At 39.5% G+C, this 18,424-nt stretch overlaps 2 protein-coding genes across 3 annotated transcripts; one reads left to right on the forward strand and one right to left on the reverse strand.

Moving 5' to 3' along the window:
* The first annotated feature begins 93 nt into the window (after positions 1-93).
* Positions 94-5,712, forward strand: prpf31 (PRP31 pre-mRNA processing factor 31 homolog (yeast)). The gene is made up of 14 exons (XM_041988647.1): positions 94-252; positions 779-994; positions 1,083-1,143; positions 1,323-1,406; positions 1,518-1,615; positions 3,047-3,153; positions 3,302-3,471; positions 3,567-3,724; positions 3,824-3,913; positions 4,017-4,144; positions 4,527-4,599; positions 5,019-5,147; positions 5,284-5,382; positions 5,471-5,712. The coding sequence occupies exons 2-14, from the start codon at positions 779-781 to the stop codon at positions 5,582-5,584; spliced, it is 1,527 nt and encodes a 508-aa protein (XP_041844581.1). The 5' UTR covers positions 94-252; the 3' UTR covers positions 5,585-5,712.
* A 995-nt stretch (positions 5,713-6,707) lies between these two features.
* cnot3a (CCR4-NOT transcription complex, subunit 3a) lies at positions 6,708-18,273 on the reverse strand. 2 transcript variants are annotated; one of them, XM_041988643.1, is made up of 18 exons: positions 18,109-18,272; positions 17,405-17,475; positions 17,202-17,269; positions 17,046-17,120; positions 16,861-16,950; positions 16,131-16,259; positions 15,850-15,945; positions 15,523-15,742; positions 15,294-15,427; positions 15,019-15,075; positions 13,790-14,720; positions 13,592-13,697; positions 13,326-13,467; positions 11,999-12,107; positions 11,279-11,477; positions 7,844-7,976; positions 7,630-7,755; positions 6,708-7,517 (listed from the first exon to the last, which is right to left on the reverse strand). In XM_041988643.1, exons 2-18 carry the CDS (start codon positions 17,427-17,429, stop codon positions 7,419-7,421), a joined length of 2,739 nt encoding a protein of 912 aa, XP_041844577.1. In that variant the 5' UTR covers positions 17,430-17,475; positions 18,109-18,272; the 3' UTR covers positions 6,708-7,418. The 2 variants fall into 2 exon arrangements, with proteins under 2 accessions (XP_041844577.1, XP_041844578.1); XM_041988644.1 differs by lacking the exon at positions 15,019-15,075 and having other exon boundaries at positions 18,109-18,273.
* Between the last annotated feature and the right edge of the window lie 151 nt (positions 18,274-18,424).

An 18,424-nucleotide genomic window follows, 5' to 3' on the forward strand; every position in this document is an offset into this window, starting at 1 on the left:
TGAATTCTTAACCAAAAAAACACGTTGACCCTCTTCTTTCCTTGTTAACGGGGTCTTTGACACGATTTCCCAGAATGCCTTGCGAATGTTGTTACGTATTTAATCTGCGCCTAGGATACCGCTTTAGGTACATGAGAAAAATAAAGGAGCCTTACGTGTATTTGCATAGCGGAGAGTATATCACCTTATAAGTTGTTCTTTATTTCTTTTTTTCGTAGTGATTATCTATTGTCTGGAATTTGAACCTCCAGGGTAAGTTAACGTTTCTAAGAAATCTTCCAGTGACGTCCAACAAACGTTTGCTAACTCGAGCTAGCTAACAACGTTACGGCCAAGTGTAGTCACAGTCACTGATGGCACATCAAAAATATGTTTTCAGATTTTTGGCATTGTCCATTGCGCATTTATTAATGCTGTTTGATATGGTGGACACGATACCCTGAGTTTTTTCCTGCATCTGTTTTCATAAAATTGGAAAAAGACAAAACATTTTATAGGGTAGTTTTTCATACTGCTTACCGAGAATTGATAAAGTGAAATTATACAACTACACGAGAAAACAGAAGTTCAGGGTAAAAAAGATTTTGCACATTTAGACTGTAATGCTAGTTATTGCATGGGGCACTGGTTATTTGACCATTGTTTTCATAATATTTTGGGGATTTTTTTAAAAATAGCCTATTCTTATGTACAAAATTAATGATGTATGTGCTTTGTGTTGGACTGCCAACTGTAAGGCAATTTATATAACAGGACATAAGTTTTAATCTCTTTGCAGATGTCTCTGGCAGATGAGCTCCTGGCTGACCTTGAGGAGGCTGGAGATGAGGGAGAGGATGGGCTGTATCCAGAGGGAGAGGAGGGTGATAGTGATGGTGAAGCAGTACCAGGAAGGACAGATGGGGGACTGGAAGACATTCCAGAGGAGATGGAAGTGGACTACAGTAAAGCTGAGAGTGTTGCATCCATTGCGAAGCTCCGCAATAGCAAACAGGTGTTGTGTGTTTTTTATATATTCTGTAATATTTGCAATTCGAAATCTAGACTGAACAGACCTATATAACCCTGTTGTGTGGTCATAGTTTTCAGAGATCATGGACAAAATTTCAGGCTATATAGGAAAGCAACGCAAGAACTCAGATGGTGAGTGTGATGCAATTGAGATTATTCTTATTTCTAGTTTGTCATTACTTAATTTGTGTCAATGTATTTTATATTTTATCTTGTAAGATGCATTAAATGTTTTTTGGAGTACATTCAATTCAGCTTGAATGTTAAATAATCCGAATGAATCTAGTGTATTTTCCATCTGCTCTTTTTAGTGTCTGGCCCTGTTGAGGCTGACCCAGAATACAGGCTGATTGTAGCAGCCAACAACCTCACAGTGGAGATCGACAATGAACTCAGTGAGTTAACTTTTTCTTTATGCTTAAACAAACATAATGTGAGAAGTGTGATGAATATTGCTCTGTTCTCTATAACTTGAGTTTTCTCATTTGTGCCTTCTGTGTTTTCAGATATCATTCACAAGTTTACAAGGGACAAATACTCCAAGAGGTTTCCAGAGCTCGAGTCTCTGGTGCCAGATTCTTTAGATTACATCAGAACAGTCAAAGTAAGTTGACATTTTGACTTAGATTTTTAAATAAGAAATCCATCGCTGGATCACTTCACCAATATGCACACCAAAACTCTGATCATTGCCTGATTTCTGGAGTTATCAGATAAATCAAGTGATCATGTAGATGGCATAATCTAGCCTTTTATCAGATAATAGCAGTTATCTGATTGGGAGAAATCAAGTTAACACACCTAAATTTCTGCCTAATACTCGTTTTATGCCTGTGGATATTTGATTTATTTAGTGTTTTACATCTGCACATGTGCAAAAAGCTTCGCCGTCATAACGGGAGCAGAACAAAAGAAAAACAGTGTGAGGAATTACTGGCTGTTTTGATAAAAGGTGGCAGAAAATAGAAAAGTTTTAACCCTGATTTTAAAACTGCTGAGGGTTTCAATGGACCTGCAGTTTTCTGGAAGTTTGTTCCACAAATGAGGAGCATAAAATCTGAAAGCTGCCTTTCCATGTTTATTTCTCACTCTGGGAACAGAAACTAGACTTGACCCTGATGACCTGAGGGACCTGGGCGGTTCATAACGAACCAGAAGATCTTGATTGTATTTTGGCCCTAAAACAATCAGTTATTTGAAAACTAACAGCAGGACTTTGAAGTCAGTTCTTTGACAGACAGGAAGCCAGTGTAAAGATCTGAGGACTGGAGTTATATGATCCACTTTCTTGGTCTTAGTGAGGACTTGAGCAGCAACATTTCGGACTAACATTCGCATGAAGTCTAGTTTGCATCTTATTTCCCACATTAGCAGGTTAAATATGAGACTATGGGTGATGCTATGTTGAAAAAAGACTGTATGTTTTCAAAATAACACGAAGCTATGTCACTACATATATATGTACTCTGATAGTGGACTGGAAAATGTACATGGATTTTTCAGTTGTCACTTTTCAGAAATGCATGTAGATCTCATCTTATCTCATTACTCTGAGTTATCCATGTAAACCAACTCAGTGACTTTTTCAGTCTTTTTTCATTGTTGAATGTATGGGCATCACTTCTATAAGAACAATAATGAATTCTAATTTGCTGTTAATGTGGATTATATATTTTCAAGTTACATCCTTAGACCTCTATAAGCTTTTGGCTCCATGTTAAAGCCAGTCAAGGGTGTTTATCACTAATTTTAGAAGTCCACTGATTGATCTAGTGAGGAGGATGAGATAATTGTAGTGTGATGGAAAAATCCAAAACAGCATTTTTTATTTTGAGACTTTTACAAACAGCATATGGAAATTTAACCCAGTTTTGTTTTGCTCTTTACCTTTATCTCTCCAGTATGTTTTCAGCTGCAGTATCCTCATAATGACTTTAATTTTTACCTAAATTGGTGAAAAAGGCTTTTTTTTCAGTATTTCCTTGCATTTGGTTTAACCATCATGTTTTCTCTCATTTTTGTGTTCCCTACTAAGGAACTAGGAAACAATCTGGAGAAATGTAAAAACAATGAAACGCTGCAACAAATTCTAACCAATGCCACTATTATGGTTGTCAGTGTCACTGCATCAACTACACAGGGGTGAGTTTTTCCTCATAATCTATGGTAGCAGTATAATAGGCAGCTTATCATCCACAAAGATTTTCTTGCTAGTTTTGTGCCAGCCGAAGCTTTAGCTCTTATTAGTTCAATATGTGCACTTAAACTTAATTTTTATTTTTTTCTTCAGATCGTTGCTAAGTGACGATGAACTGAAGCAGTTAGAGGAAGCTTGTGACATGGCTCTGGAGCTAAACCAGTCTAAACACAAGATATACGAGTATGTAGAATCCAGAATGTCGTTCATAGCTCCGAACCTGTCCATCATTGTTGGAGCATCAACTGCTGCAAAGATCATGGGTGAGAGCACAGTCGGGGCTGCACACACATTTACAGAAGGACATTTTGTCTGATCCTGACCATCATCATGTCTGTTTTCCTTTCTCTGGCTGCAGGTATCGCTGGCGGCCTCACTAACCTCTCAAAGATGCCGGCCTGTAACCTGATGCTGCTGGGAGCCCAGAGGAGAACGCTGTCTGGCTTTAGCAGCACATCTTTGCTTCCCCACACAGGCTTCATCTATCACTGTGATGTTGTCCAGTCACTGCCACCTGTTAGTAAATACATGTGCACGATTAAACAATTTTAGAGGATTTTCCTTAGATCTGGTAAGCTAAAGGTAACCTTTCTTTTTCTTTACTTTCCTCTTAAGGACCTCAGGAGGAAGGCAGCTCGATTGGTGGCTGCAAAATGCACTCTAGCTGCCCGAGTGGACAGTTTCCATGAGAGTTCAGATGGAAAGGTGACCTTAAGAAAAACACAGATCTATGCACTTATTGTACTGAAATTTTTTTAAAGTTTATCCCTTCAAATGTATTTATCACCAAACTAATTCACACCTGCAGGTTGGTTATGATTTAAAGGAAGAGATAGAGAGGAAGTTTGATAAATGGCAGGAGCCTCCACCAGTGAAGCAGGTGAAACCACTTCCAGCTCCACTGGATGGACAGAGAAAGAAAAGAGGAGGAAGGAGGTAAACAACCTATGTTCTGTTCAACAGGTCTATTTTAATCCAGTTAGGTCAAAGATGCTTTTAAATACGTTTTAAAACTGGCTCCTATGGGATTCTGAATGCTTTAAACAAATGTCACTGTCCATTGAAAACGCAACCTTGGACAAAACTGTAAATATGTAATCACACCCATTCCAGAGTAAAAAAAAGTTTAAAAACTGCAAGAAAGAGCACTGGGAAGCAAGCAAAGAAACTTGCATAACTGAGTTTAAAAATGCCTCAAACTGTACCAGTCATACAGACACACTTTCCAATTAAATCCAATGGGTAAGTGTATCCAAACCTTTGACTGGTACTCGGTATACAGCATGACTGAACGCTGCGCTGATGCGTTTTGCTGTAGGTATCGAAAGATGAAGGAGCGGCTCGGCCTGACTGAGATCAGGAAACACGCCAACCGAATGACATTTGCAGAGGTTTGTGAATATTTTCACATTTGTTATTTTTTTATATTTTTAATGCTTTTGTGTGTTTCTCTATTTTCATCTTCTTGTATTATTAATTGTTAAAACTTTCACTTCTTGGTAACAAAACTAGCTAAATCTCTGTGAAAGTGGTGCTTGGTGGGATAGTATGTAATTTAGGGATGGGAATGAAGTGAAGCTTTTTATAACAACTCTTGTCACAACCTAATGAACAATTGTAAATTGCAACAAACTCTTAAAAGTAAATGTTTTTTTTCCTCTCTAGTTTTTCTAGGTGTAGGTGATGTCTTTAATCCTTCAACAGAATTTAGGCCTCTCATCCCACAGTGCTGATTTGCATTAGAAATTAATCATTTAAGAGGATGCTTAATCAACATGGTTTTGAGTTTATTTCTGATGTGGTGTTTCAGATTGAAGATGATGCCTATCAGGAGGATCTGGGTTTCAGTCTGGGCCAGCTGGGGAAGAGCGGCAGTGGCAGAGTCAGGCAGGCTCAGGTCAATGAAGCTACCAAGGCTCGAATCTCCAAATCACTGCAGGTAAATGCATTAATGACTCAATTTTTCCTCTACCTCTGGCTGATTTTTCTAATTGATAATAATAATAATGATCAATAATATAATTATATATAATTATAAATGTCTTTGTTAATTTTTTTTATCCCATCTGCAACAGAGGACATTGCAGAGGCAGAGCATGACATATGGAGGAAAGTCCACAGTCAGGGATCGCTCCTCAGGAACCAGCTCCAGTGTAGCTTTCACTCCCTTGCAGGTAAGAAGGGGGTGTCAAATTTAAGCATTTCCTTCTGATCACAGCACCAGTTTATTTAAGCTCGCTGTGATTCTGCTCTCGTCTGCAGGGGCTGGAGATTGTAAACCCACAGGCGGCAGAGAAGAAGGTGGCTGAAGCCAACCAGAAATATTTCTCTAATATGGCAGAGTTCCTTAAAGTCAAGAAGGAGTCCAAGATGTGAGCCAAGTCATCCTGCATGTGAACAGTTGCGCCCATGTTGCATAGTGATGGTATATTTGAAATATCTTATGTGCTTCACCTAGTGTTTTTTTATTTTCCACTTATTTTCCCATTAAAATGTAAAGACTCCATTGTGTTGTACCTTTCCTTTGTATTAAGATCACTTTTATTAAACTGATGACAGACTTTCTATCTAAACACAAGGAGAGCCTTGGTTACTGAACCAAAGCCAAACGTGTAAAATTTGGGCAAAATGAGTGATTCCCTTTTTCATGTTGGATTGACAGGACTTTACACCACACACTGATATGTAATTTCTTAAAAGTATTTATTGAAATTTTACAATCCTTTTATAACCCCATTTTGACATCTCCCATGCAGAACTATGAGGAAAAAAAAGTTGTAAATATGCCTTGAAATTCACATTTTAGCAATTTCTTAGCTGACTTCCCTTTCTGAAAACCTTAATACCCCAAAAATATAATCTATAAAAGGCAGATCTCACAACTTTGCTCAGTTTTCTCTTCCCATCACCCCCTCCCTCCCTCCCTAAGAAGCCTGAAAACTATTCACACACAATGTAAACTGCAGTACAGATTTGAAGTTTTTATGGTTGCTTAAAAAGTTTGAACTTCTGCCCAATTAGACTGCCAAGAAAGACTGACCCCCCATGAGATCCAGGCCAACTCTTACATTTCCTACTTACCCCTCAACTTAACCATAATTTTAGCTTTTCTGCTTACATGTAGTTTAAACACTTGCGTTGGTGCACATTCACTGAAAAGGTTTCACTTCAATATCTGCTGGTAAACTGAACACAGTGGGTTTCAGGATAATGTAACAGAAAAAGGTGAATGTTGACCCAACCAAACCCAGATTTATTATGCAATCTGTGTATGTTGCATATAAATAAAAGGTGAATTGGATAAAGTTACATTCACTAGACTAATGGCATTTTTGAGGATAAAAATTCCTTAATGGTATAAGAGTCAAACACCAAGTAGATTAATATTTCAAATCCTAATAAGATTTATTAAGTAGTCGCAAACATAAAGGCGCAATAATATCTTTGACAGGTTAACTTAAAAACATTTTATTTGTAAAGAGAGGGAGTCAGAGACCAGTTCAATTGCATAGCAATTTAATCCATGTCCAATAAGGACTCTTTCCCTGTCACAGGGAGAGGCCCTGTGGTCACTCTCAATCACGTTTTTAATTGACCAAGACAATATCAATAAAACTATTGATAACCGCTCACTATCTTCAATAGTGACCATATTAAACAGGCATCGTAGGATCTTAAAAGAAGCCATTCCTACACACCATGACTAAATGTCCACTGTACGTCCCCATTCTAAACCACCAAATTACAGTAAATACAAGATGGGCAGCTTAACAACCAAATCCAAGGTTTTGTTTTGTGTCAAGTCAAAGGCTTCCAGGCTCATGTTGGGTAGGTGATACAGAGAATCAAGTTTAATGAAAAAAAAGAGGGGGGGAAAAAAAAGAGAAACATGCATGGGGTAGGCTTTCCTAATGCCACATACTGAGTGTGCACACAGACAGGCACAAACGCAGATCTCCAAGGAGAGACCTCCCAGCTCGTGCAACGCAGTGCATTTGATCAGACCCACGGGGTGTTTTCATCAAAAGCAAAGCTCTACACGAGGAGCAAGGGCTTCGCATTGAGATGCAGCCTATACAGACACCAGTCTCCTTCACAGGAGGGTTTCTACTACACATCACAATCTCTATCCACAGTTTGGAGTTCAGTCTCGGAATGTCAACAGCAGCACATTTTTGTCTTTCTCTGTCCTTTTGCGTCCCTCTGTGCGTCACTGAAGGTCTCGGTCTTCGAGGTACCTGTACTCGAAGGTGAACCCCTCCTTCTTCCTCTGGCCCCATTTCTCATAATCAAAGTAAATGTAAGTGCCCTGGAGGGACAGCAGGGTGAAAAGAACCGTTAAAAAAGGGAACACCAAAACACAAGTCAACAAGTAAGTCTCAGTTTCAGTGTTGATAGAAATCAATGTGGTGAAGATGCACCTGTTCAAACTCATCAGTGATAGTCTTGGGCTCTTCATGCCTCTGGAACCACATCATGTATTTGGTGTGAAACCTCCATGACTGTTTCTTCAGAGCCTTGGCAGATAGATACTGAGCTTTGGTGCCCTAAGAAAGCGACAACGACATCATTGAGCCTGTGAGTTATAATACAAGAGAGAAAATCTCGAAACAGCCAATTTGACAGTGTGGTTACCTCCAGGTAGTAAAAGATGAAGAACAGCGTTTCTGTGGACAGTCTCTGGTAGAACTCTATGGAGTCAGAGTGGTGTGGTGGTACCTGATGGTGGTAGGGCAAGGTGGGACATGGATTCCTCATCAGGTATTGCCTTTAAGAAAGAAACACAATTAGGCATCCAGAAGAAAAATAAATTTACTACAAAGTGGCATGCCGATAAAGAAGAAACATGTCAGCTGGTAATATGGTAAGATGCATCACTGACAAGTTTCTAGAGGTTGGTGGACTATACCATTCAGAGAAAATGAAGAACAGCATGTTGTATTACATGCTGGGATCCTTTTATGTGGGAAATACTCCCATTACACATGCCTGCTATTACTATTACTGAATTATTTTAATATTTTGACTAAAAACTTGCCAAAACCTGATGGAGATGGGAAGAGATGAAGATGGGGCAGGAAAGAGAAAATGGACTTTACTTGGAGAAATCAAAACACAATGCCAAGGATAAACAGAACCAAACCCTGGACTGGATTACAGACCTCCACTCTCATTCTTGAACACTGAAAACTGCATTTTTGGACTAAATTAATGCAGTTCCTTGACTTTGAAAAGCACACATTTTCTTATTTATAAAACTCCCCAAACATTTGGCAATGTTTTCATTTGATTTACCACCAGATCCATTTCTCCGGATGCTCCCCACTTTATTTTGGGTGATTTTAATAACTGCAATCTTAAGAAATCACTGAATCACTTTTATCAATATGTCACCTGCCACACTCGCCATAACAGAACCCTGGATCTATGTTACGGTCCTATTAAGGGGTCGTATAAATCTGTGGCGGGTCCTGCGTTGAGATCTTCAGACCATAATACTGTTCACCTTTTACCTGCCTATAGATCTGTGTTGAAAAAAGAAAAGTCTTGTGTGAAGCAAGTTAAAGTTTGGACAGATGACAGTTCTCTTGCTCTACAAGGGTGCTTTGATTGTACTGATTGGTCCGTCTCCCAGGAGAGCTCTTCTGATCTGGATGAACTGACTGATGTGGTGTGCAGTTATATTTCGTTTTTTAAAGACTCTGTGATTCCTTCTAGAGCTATTAAGATATTCCCGAACAATAAACCATGGCTTTCCAAGGACATTAAGGACATGATTCTCAAGAGGAAAAAAGCTTTCAGAGAGGGGGACTTACTTGCTGAAAGGGAATGGAAAAAGGCAGTGAGAACTGAAATACACAAGTCTAAATTAAGGTATAAGGAAAGGATAGTAGCTGAATCCCGCAGTACTAATGTTAAGAGAGCTTGGTCTGGAATGAAAATCATGACGGGAATGCAGACAAAGAGTGACAGCACTATTTCTCTGGATGGTTTTAACTCTGATAAACACTTAGCAGATGGTCTTAATAAATTCTTTCTTCGTTTTGAAAATGTTGATGGTACTGAACAACTGGATGCTTCAAAGGGAAAGACTGCTGCTTTTCCATCTTTTTCCTTTGATGTTAAAGAGGTGGCCAACCAGATGAGGCATACTAGGGCCAAGAGCCCTGGAAATGACAATATCTGTGGGAAGGTGTTAAAATTATGTGCAGACCAGCTAAGTGTCATTTTTCATTATAAGCTGCAAAAGGTTCCCAAGATCTGGAAACATTCTGTAACTTTTTCTGTGCCTAAGTGCAGCTCCCCTGTTGTTTTAAATGATTTCAGACCTGTAGCGTTGACCTCTCTTGTTATGAAATCTTTTGAAAAGATCATTAAGAAGTTTCATCCCAGATTGAAAAGTACCTTGATCCATTCCAGTTTGCATATGGGAGGGTAGAGGTGTGGAGGATGCTGTGGTTACTCTTTTACATCTGTTGTTAAAACACCTGGAAGGCACCAAAACTCACGCCAGAGTTTTGTTTGTGGATTTTTCATCTGCATTTAACACTATGCAACCCTATTTATTGGTTGAAAGGCTTACTGACTTTAAGATTCATCCTAATTTAACTGGCTGGATTTTCTTACTAATAGGTCCCAGTGTGTGAAGGTGAATGGCACGTTTTCTAATGTGCTCCCATCTTCCAGGGGTTCTCCACAGGGTTGTTGTCTCTCTCCACTTCTATACATTCTGTACACTGACGAGTGTCGCAGTAATGTTAATAACAGATATATTCTAAAGTTTGCTGACGACACAGCCATCGTTAGCCTTCTTGAGGAAGGTGAGACAGCACATGGGCAGGTTGTGGATGATTTTGTGAGCTGGTGTGACAACTCCTTCCTCCATATAAATGTGTCCAAAACCAAAGATATGATTATTGATTTTAAAAAGTCTCCATCAAACCCCCCGTCTACTTTTATTAAAGCAGCTGCCATCGAGGAGGTAGACAGTTATAAATACTTGGGTGTGGTTCTTGACAATAAATTATGTTTTGAGTCTCACACTGACTTAACCTCAAAAAAAGGTTCATAAGAGGTTATTCTTTTTAAGAAAGATGAAGTCTTTTAATGTTTGCACTAAAATGTTGTCTCTTTTTTACAAAAGTGTAACTGAATCGGTTTTATCCTTTTGTATCATTGCTTGGTTCGGGATCCTTAGTTTGGCAAATAAAAACCTCTTGGGTCGTTTAGTGAAAGTTGCTGGCAAAGTTTCTGGATCCCACCAGGAGGGCCTTTTGGCCATTTTTAACAAAAATGTGGTGAGGAAAGCTCATTCTATATTAAACTGCCCAAACCACCTTCTCCAGAATGAGTTTATTTTATTACCTTCAGGACATCGCTTCAAGCCCTCTTTTGGGAGGACAAAGAGACTTTGTGTCGTTTGTCCCTACTGCTGTTCATCTACTTAGAATAGAATAGAATAGAAATACTTTATTAATCCCTTTGGAGAGTCCTCAGGGAAATTTAACAGTAAAACGTAACAGTAATGGCCTAAAGTGACAGAGTTGTTCTCTCTATTTGTTTTAGCTGTGATTTTATTTAACTTATTTTAAGCTCATTTATTCTTTTGAATTGTGTGAATCTCTTCTTTGACATATGCCATTGGTTCTGATTTTGTTCGTTGATGTTTTGATGTGATGTCTGTCCTATGTGTGTGTTCTGGCTGCAAAATCAATTTCCTTCTGGGGACAATAAAGGAATTGAATTGAATTGAGATATAAGTGATTAGCTCCAAACTCTCTCAAAAAAAATGAACATTAAGAAAAATACTCCAAATTTATGCAGAGTCCCAAGCAGGTAAAAAAATAAGGGTTAAACACATCTATGCTTTATAACAGTTTGACTGGTGGCAGATCATCTAATCCAAATTTGTTTTCAAGGTCCCAAGCAGTCACAGAGTACATAGAAATGTATGTAACAAGGTAAAATTGTGAAAATGTTGACAAACACACCAAGCACCATCACTTTTTTCTTTTCTTTTTGGTCAAGCCATAAAAAACATGCAGGTGCAGCATTGCAAACTGCCCTCACCTGATTCTTTCAGAGTCAGAAGGATGTGGCATGTGAGTCCATGCAGACTCTTGCATGGCCTGCTGGTAGAGCTGGTCTTTGGGGAGAGGGGTTGGGCCCAGCGGACAGACCCCAAGTGAAGGGGGGATGCTGACCTCCGACACGGACGGCTGAGGGGCAGCAGGTGTGCCAGATGCTGCTGATGAACTAGAGAAGATATCTACAAGATGAAAAAAGAGGGAGGAAGTTATAGAGAGATGTTAGATCATCATGTTAACCTACATGTTACCATTTCATCCCCTGAACTATTTAATATCTACTCTTCCACCTCTGAATACAACAACATTGATAATGCTACCATTTAGTCTTTGGTTTATCAAAATGTAGAAACTTAAATATACATCACAGGTCAACAGAAACAAAGGCAATGCTTTAAATATTGGAGATACCTTTTGTGTGTGACTGCTTAATAATTTATTAAAGCAATGACGAAAATCCCACAGATAATCAGAAATTTGTGAATAATTTACTGCTGGCTATGCAATTTAAATATTTTTGGTATACTGCTTATGAGCCGCTTAATTTATTCTGTATTAAAAAAAAAAAAAAAACAGAACCCATGTATTCTAAATGAGGTCTCCTCCTTACACATGAATGTGTACTAATAACAAAAGATTCTGTGAGTCCATTCCAACAACAGCAATAATAATAATAATAATAATAATAATAATAATGTCTGACCGTTTCGACTTCTTTCAGTCAGGTGCAAGTTGGAAATCTCTCCATCCAGGCCTGACCCTAGCGCTGCTCTCTCAGCCATCGCCTTCAGAGAACTGAGAGGCTCAGGCGCCTGCAGAGGATAGACGTTAATGAAGAAAAATTCAATGGAAAGACAAACAAACCTACAGTTATTAGTATTTAAAGGAGGAATGATGATGGATAATTCTAGAAGAGGAAATTACCAAAGTTAAATGAAAAGTTAAATGAAAAATCTGTTAAAGTTGCCCATCAAATCTTTCCCTTCTTACAGTATGTACCCACAGAGTCGCAGTGATTAATGACCAATACTAGAAACTCTCAGTAAGAAGTTCCAAATGATCAAAAATCCATTGGACTCAAATGTTGTCTTGCTTGTTAATATATCTAAACAAATTTATCTTGGATTTATATTTTTACATTATGTACTGTTTGCAGAAAAAAGAACAAAACTTGTCTCATGTTCCAAAAAAAAAACATCCTGGTATGACCAAAGTTTTATCTTAATGCACTTTTACATAAGAGCCGGTCTTGCACTTGTGCAACAGTGTATATAAGTATATGAGGTATAAATGTAGTCAGGAGCAGAGATCTGTGGGCAGTTTGGGATATTTCAATTAATCTGTTTACAACTGAGCATATCAAATCCCTCAAGTAATGTGCAACAGCAAAGTACCTTTCAAGTTTCAAGTTGTTTATTTGTCACATGCAAGACGGCAGTGAAATGCAGTGCAGTGAAACAAACACCAGAGATCAAACTCTAGTCTAGCAAACCCTCTAGCCTCAGTTGGCAGGGAAGGAACTGGTTTAACTCCTCTTTAAAACTAACTGTTTCTATTTTGATAGCAAAGTTGAAGATTTTTAGATTGTGCAGATGTGCTTACTGTCATGGCTTACTGGGACTGAACCTTCGTTAATGAAATCTGTCACACCTCTGATTTTTTTTAGTCAAGTCAAAAAGAAAAGGTTTACATGTTTGGTGTTTTTTTGTTTGTTTTTATTTTAATGTGTTTGAGCTCAGCCTCCTCTGAAAATCACTGAATCATAAAATGACCTAGAGCAATGCATGACAGTTTAATCTTCTCACTATCCAAGTTGAGTACTGGCAGAGCTGTAATGTGAAGTCATACAACCTGGACATTAAATGAGAGGAGTGCGAGCATTACTGAAGCATTACAGCAAATGTCCTATTACTGTATGTTTACTGGGCAAAACGTATCACACTTATTAAACTTATTCACACTCTCAAACCAGTTTGGGCTCATTTCTGATATCAAACTTAAACTTTAATTAACCACATGGTTTAGCTCACCTTGAGGCCCTCAGAGGCCTGTGTGTAGGAATGGGGTCCGTTGAGTAGACTCCCTCCACCTGGTGTGCTGTCTGAGAACGAGGGGGACGGAGAGCTGGGGGGCAGGGTGATGGAGCTAATTAAGCTGGGACCATTGTCCATCCTGTCTCATGTTTAATGAAAACAACAGAGAGACACATTAAGAACAAGCATGGAAAAGATGTTTTGTTCATTTTTGTTCACCCCCAATTTCAGGACTCAATTGAATTAGAAAAGAAATGACTCACGGTTGACTGGTTGAAGAACTGAGAGATGAAGGTTGGCTGCTTTGTGACTGGCTCGGTGTGCTTAGAGCAGATTCTGTGGAGCTCTCTGCCACTACAGCACTGTAACCTGAAAGCAGGTAAAAGAGAGCATGGAGTAAAGCCTTTATATAGAAAATCCAGAGTAAAAAACCACACATGGACAAGAAGATGTTGACCTACTTGTGCTTCCATTTTGCTTCAGTCCACTTGGTGGTCTTGCAGGAGCAGCGTTCACTACTCCAGCTCCAACCACACCAACGTTTCCTCCATTGCTTCCCAACATACCAACTACTCCAGGGGTGGTGCTTGCAGAACTTTGAGGTACCTGTGAAGTACCAGGAGCCACACTCTGCCCAGGAACCAGACCCAAAATACTCCCACTTAGAGAGCTGTGGGCTGGACTGGAACCTAGCACTGTCCCTGCGCCATTGGTGGTGACTCCACTGGAGCCAGAGGTGGGGATGGAAGTGCTGCTCTCCACTGAAATGCTGGACTGAGTGGTGCTGCTCAGACCCAGGCCTCCTGATGCTGCTGCCTGAGCATAAGGGGCAGGTGTGGACCCTGAAATGAGGCTTGCCATTGTATTTAAAGGAGTGGGGAGGCTACCCAAGCCTAAATTTGGCATTTGGTTGGCAGTGCTGGTCCCTGTTATGCCACCTTTTCTTAAATCCAGGCCCAGTCCAAGTCCCAGTCCCAGTCCCAAACTGGTTGCTGAAGAGGGCCCAGATGTGGGCTGAGACTGAGCATTGGGAGCTGATGAACTAGGTGTGCTGGGTGTAGGAAGAGAGGGGGCAGTGGATGTGTGGAGAAGAGGGTTGCTCGGTGGGCTAGGGGTGTTAGAGGGGACAGGTTTTGCCTGAGGTGGCTGCTGCTGCTGTTGTTGCTGTGACTGGTTTAATGGTTGAGATTGTTGCTGCTGCTGTGCAGATTGATGCTGATGTTGTTGCACCGCACTGCTGAAGCTTCCTATAAGACTACTGCTTGTGGGAACTGCAGGAATGCCACCGACAACGCTCGCCATGGATATGAGGGACGAGGATGAAGAGGACCCAGAGGTGGTGGAAGAAGAAAAGGAGGATAGTAAGGATGGGGTACCATTCTTCACAGGCGACTGAAAAGGAAAGCATCAGAGAGAAGCATCTCAGTTTAATGGTGCAGAGGGCAGCTACTAAGGTACAGACAGTATGACAAGCAAAGATTATTTTGATCTATGGAGGCCCATATATGCATGAAACGACACAAACTAAATCAGAAGTCTCCAACCAAGGTCCCATAGAAAAAAAAATTGATTCATTTTGGTGCCTGAGAAGTTAAAAACTCCCAGTCACATTGAGAATCCAGGACCAAGGGTGAAGAGTGCTGGACTACACTGTTCAGCTATTGACACAGCACAGATGAGAGCCTCTCACCTGACTAACTTCACTGTCTGTCGACCGTCCCCTTTTCTTATCGTCCTCTGAGTTCTCCTATAGGAGGAGATACCTTGATATGACAATTGACTTTTGAAATGTTGAATTACCATATTAGCCAGTGGATTATAACACAATGGGACTTGTAGTGGGTACAACTAAATGCATAGTTAAGAAATGGACATGTGCAATATTCTGTCATGAAGTACGTTTTCTACCCAGAATCGATTTACTACCAAGTCAGAAGTTTTCATGATACAAAGAGAAGAACTTACAGCAGTGCAAGTGGCTGGGGATGGAGGTATGGGTGAAGAAGAGGTTGTGGAGGTGGGAGTGCTGCTGGAGTGGAGATACATATCATCTTCCACATTGCCTTGACCTGATGGAGAAGTGGCAACTAATGCTGCAGCTACAAAAGAAAAACAGGAGGCAAGCGTCAGATGTTACCGTCACGGAGTGTATCAGAAGAAATAAAAAAGCTCATCCTGACATATCTGTACTCACGGATGTCTTCCAGGTCTAAATCGTCATACAGGAACTCGTTCTCTTCAAAGTCTGGGTCTTGGGAGGAATCAATGTAGTACTCAACATCATCTTTGATCTTTTGTATTGCATCCACTGGCACAGAGTCATTGTCCAGCATTCGTAAAATAGTCTCCAACATGCGAATGTGGAATCTATGCCTCTCGATCAACCGCTTGAGCTCTTCAATACGATCTTGCTTCTACATTACAAAGAGAATACAAGGACAAGGTTAATCATATCTTTAGGTTTAACTGGCTATAAAAAGTCATCACTACAAAAAAGAAGAAATGAAGCAGAAAGACTTGCCTCTTTATCACCCTTCTTTTTTCGTGTCTGAACTGAGAGTGACTCCACTTCACTTTCAAACTGATCCACCTGCATATTTAGAGTGTCTATTGTATTCTATAAATGAGGAGCAGACCAGAAGAAAAGAGTGTTAAAGGATATAAATGTATTCAAAAGACAAATGTTTCTGAAACCACTTCTGTTTATAAGTTTTGCTTTTTTCTCTCTTTGCTTTCAATCAAGCTAGCAATAAAAAAGGCTAAGTGACGTAAAAGTAAGTAGAAAAAAAGCAGATGTTTTACTGTTAGCCACTGTCCCGTTTCCTCTTTTTCCCTCTGAGCTGGATCCACCTTCTGAGCAAGCCCCAAGCCTTCTTTAGAGTAGGCTTTTGTTTTAGTTTCACGTTCAACCACTTTGAACCGCTCCATTTGCTGAAGAAGGAAGATCACATGGGCCTTGTTTACATTTAAGCTTTATTTTAATATTTATGTTATAGACATAGCTGTGTCTCTACAATTTATTTTTTATGGAAACTTGTCACTTATCAACTATTCAAAATGAAAAGCATGTGTATGTGACCACCTAGGTCTTCTTATGAGTTGCCAACCTCTTGTGATGAAGCGAGGCTAAAATGAGCACTTCTTATTAAAAATCTTAACTTTTCAGAAAGGCACTGCTGCCATTTTCTGTCACGCATTTTTAACATGTCAAACTGGTAACCAAGAAAATAGAGAAACATTTTAGACTGTGTCCGTCTATCCTAAACCATAACGGTGTGATATGCTGGACAGAAATGATCATAAAAATTAAACAAAAGGCAAGTTGTTTGAAAGGATCAACACTGAATGTTGCTGGCGCATATTATGCATCATGAACCTGTCATCAGCTGTTTTTAACTCTCAATCTGGTGAGAGCATTACATTTTTTAATAAAGCGGTATCAAACACACTGTTAAAACCAAAAAAATATATGGAGACCAACAACTACAAAACGTCTTAAAAAGGTTAGAATTGATAAATTGATTAGTCATACCGTTTCTATAAGTTTGCGGTTCTCAACTAGCTGCCTTTTGTCTTTTATCTCGTTTGAAGCCACCCATGTTTTTATTTGATCTCTCAATCGCTAGAAAAAACACACAAAGTTGAACATTAAAATACAACCCAATGACTATATCAAGACTTTCTAACAATGAACATGTGTCTGTAAACTTGTCTTACTTGTAGTTTTTTAATCTCTTTCTTGAGGTCAGCCTCATATTTTTCTTTCTGGTTTGCATTGGCTGCATTGTGGAGCTGAAAATAGACAATGAGCAACATATTGCACATTTTCTATAATAATAGAAAATACCATAAATGCTTGATGCAAACTCTTACCTTTTGCCAAATATCTTCAAACTGTTCCACACCTTCGGCTACTTTTTTCAAACATCTATCGATCTCACCTGCAGAGATGTAGAAAAATAGTATTACTCACAAATTCATGCAACACTAAAAGATTCCTCACAAACTGGGGCTCGGTGCGGAGCAGGACAGCGTGACTGATCCTGTACAACACTGAACAGTTCTAACAGCATTACCTTGAAGTTTTCTCTTGTCAGCCATGGCTCTGACTACGACGATGTCCACATTCCGTCTGTCACAAAGTTAACTGTGCAGAAAAGGTAAATATGTGTCAATTCATAAATCAAACAAAACAAAATCCCTCCAACAGGAGAATCAGTACATCCGTTTGCAGTGAGTGAAACTGACGTTAACTCCTTCTAGCTGCCCGGTTGACATTAGCTGCACAAATAATGTAGACGCTGCAGAATTAAACCACTTTCACCAAAACATTGGGCATGGCCGCCTGTCTTATATCATATTTCGTTCACTTAAAAAAATAAATACTCTGATATCACAAATATGACTACTATAGTTTGCAGCTAACACTGACCAGCTAACAAGCTAACGTTAATACTAGCCAGCTGCCTAGCTCGTCCACTTCGTTCGGTTACAAACTCGTCTGTTTCAAAACAACTGCCCCGGATCATGTTTGTATATACAATATTCATGCATATTTACTCTGGGCCCCCGCATACCAGTTATAATGGGGTTTGCATTGTGAAAAGCACAATATAATAGAATCCGTTCTAATCGTCATTATGCTAGCTAATAGGGCTAAGTCCCTGGCTAGCTGATGCATAAAATGCTAGCTAGCAGCTTAGCCAGCTAGCCAAATTTAGGAAAAAGGGAAACTGGGTCAACACAACAATCTAGATTTATACTTGTGCACGACATTTACCTATGATATGGGATTTCGTTTTTCTTTTTTCAAATACAGCCAAAACTAATTCCAGAAAATCTTCTTTACTTCCAAAATATGATTTCTTTTCGACAAGCTCGCTCACTGTAATGTAGCTGAAGATGGACGGTAGCTAAAATCGCACCTCCGCGTTTAGGCCCCGCCTTAAATCAATTCTAAGCGATCTAATTGGATGCAAGGCATGCCTGTCACTACGAATTATAATAAAGACCAACCATTGGCTCACCGCTCAGATGATTTATGATCGACACAAAGCCAATTTTCTGTATAGCTTTTACAAATCATAATATATTAG

Source organism: Melanotaenia boesemani, chromosome 6 (assembly GCF_017639745.1).
Source record: "Melanotaenia boesemani isolate fMelBoe1 chromosome 6, fMelBoe1.pri, whole genome shotgun sequence".
In the NCBI taxonomy this organism is placed as follows: Eukaryota; Metazoa; Chordata; class Actinopteri; order Atheriniformes; family Melanotaeniidae; genus Melanotaenia; species Melanotaenia boesemani.

Bases quoted from the DNA above. Each gene is read 5' to 3' on its own strand.
- prpf31 (XM_041988647.1), top strand. From the start codon at position 779: ATGTCTCTGGCAGATGAGCTCCTGGCTGACCTTGAGGAGGCTGGAGAT. The intron at 4,145-4,526 runs GTAAACAACCTA...GTTTTGCTGTAG, and splicing joins AAGAAAAGAGGAGGAAGGAG to GTATCGAAAGATGAAGGAGC. The intron at 5,383-5,470 runs GTAAGAAGGGGG...TCTCGTCTGCAG, and splicing joins TAGCTTTCACTCCCTTGCAG to GGGCTGGAGATTGTAAACCC.
- cnot3a (XM_041988643.1), bottom strand. From the start codon at position 17,429: ATGGCTGACAAGAGAAAACTTCAAG. The intron at 15,428-15,522 runs GTGAGTACAGAT...TTTCTTTTGTAG, and splicing joins TTTAGACCTGGAAGACATCC to CTGCAGCATTAGTTGCCACT. The intron at 13,468-13,591 runs GTGAGTCATTTC...AACATGAGACAG, and splicing joins AGTTCTTCAACCAGTCAACC to GATGGACAATGGTCCCAGCT.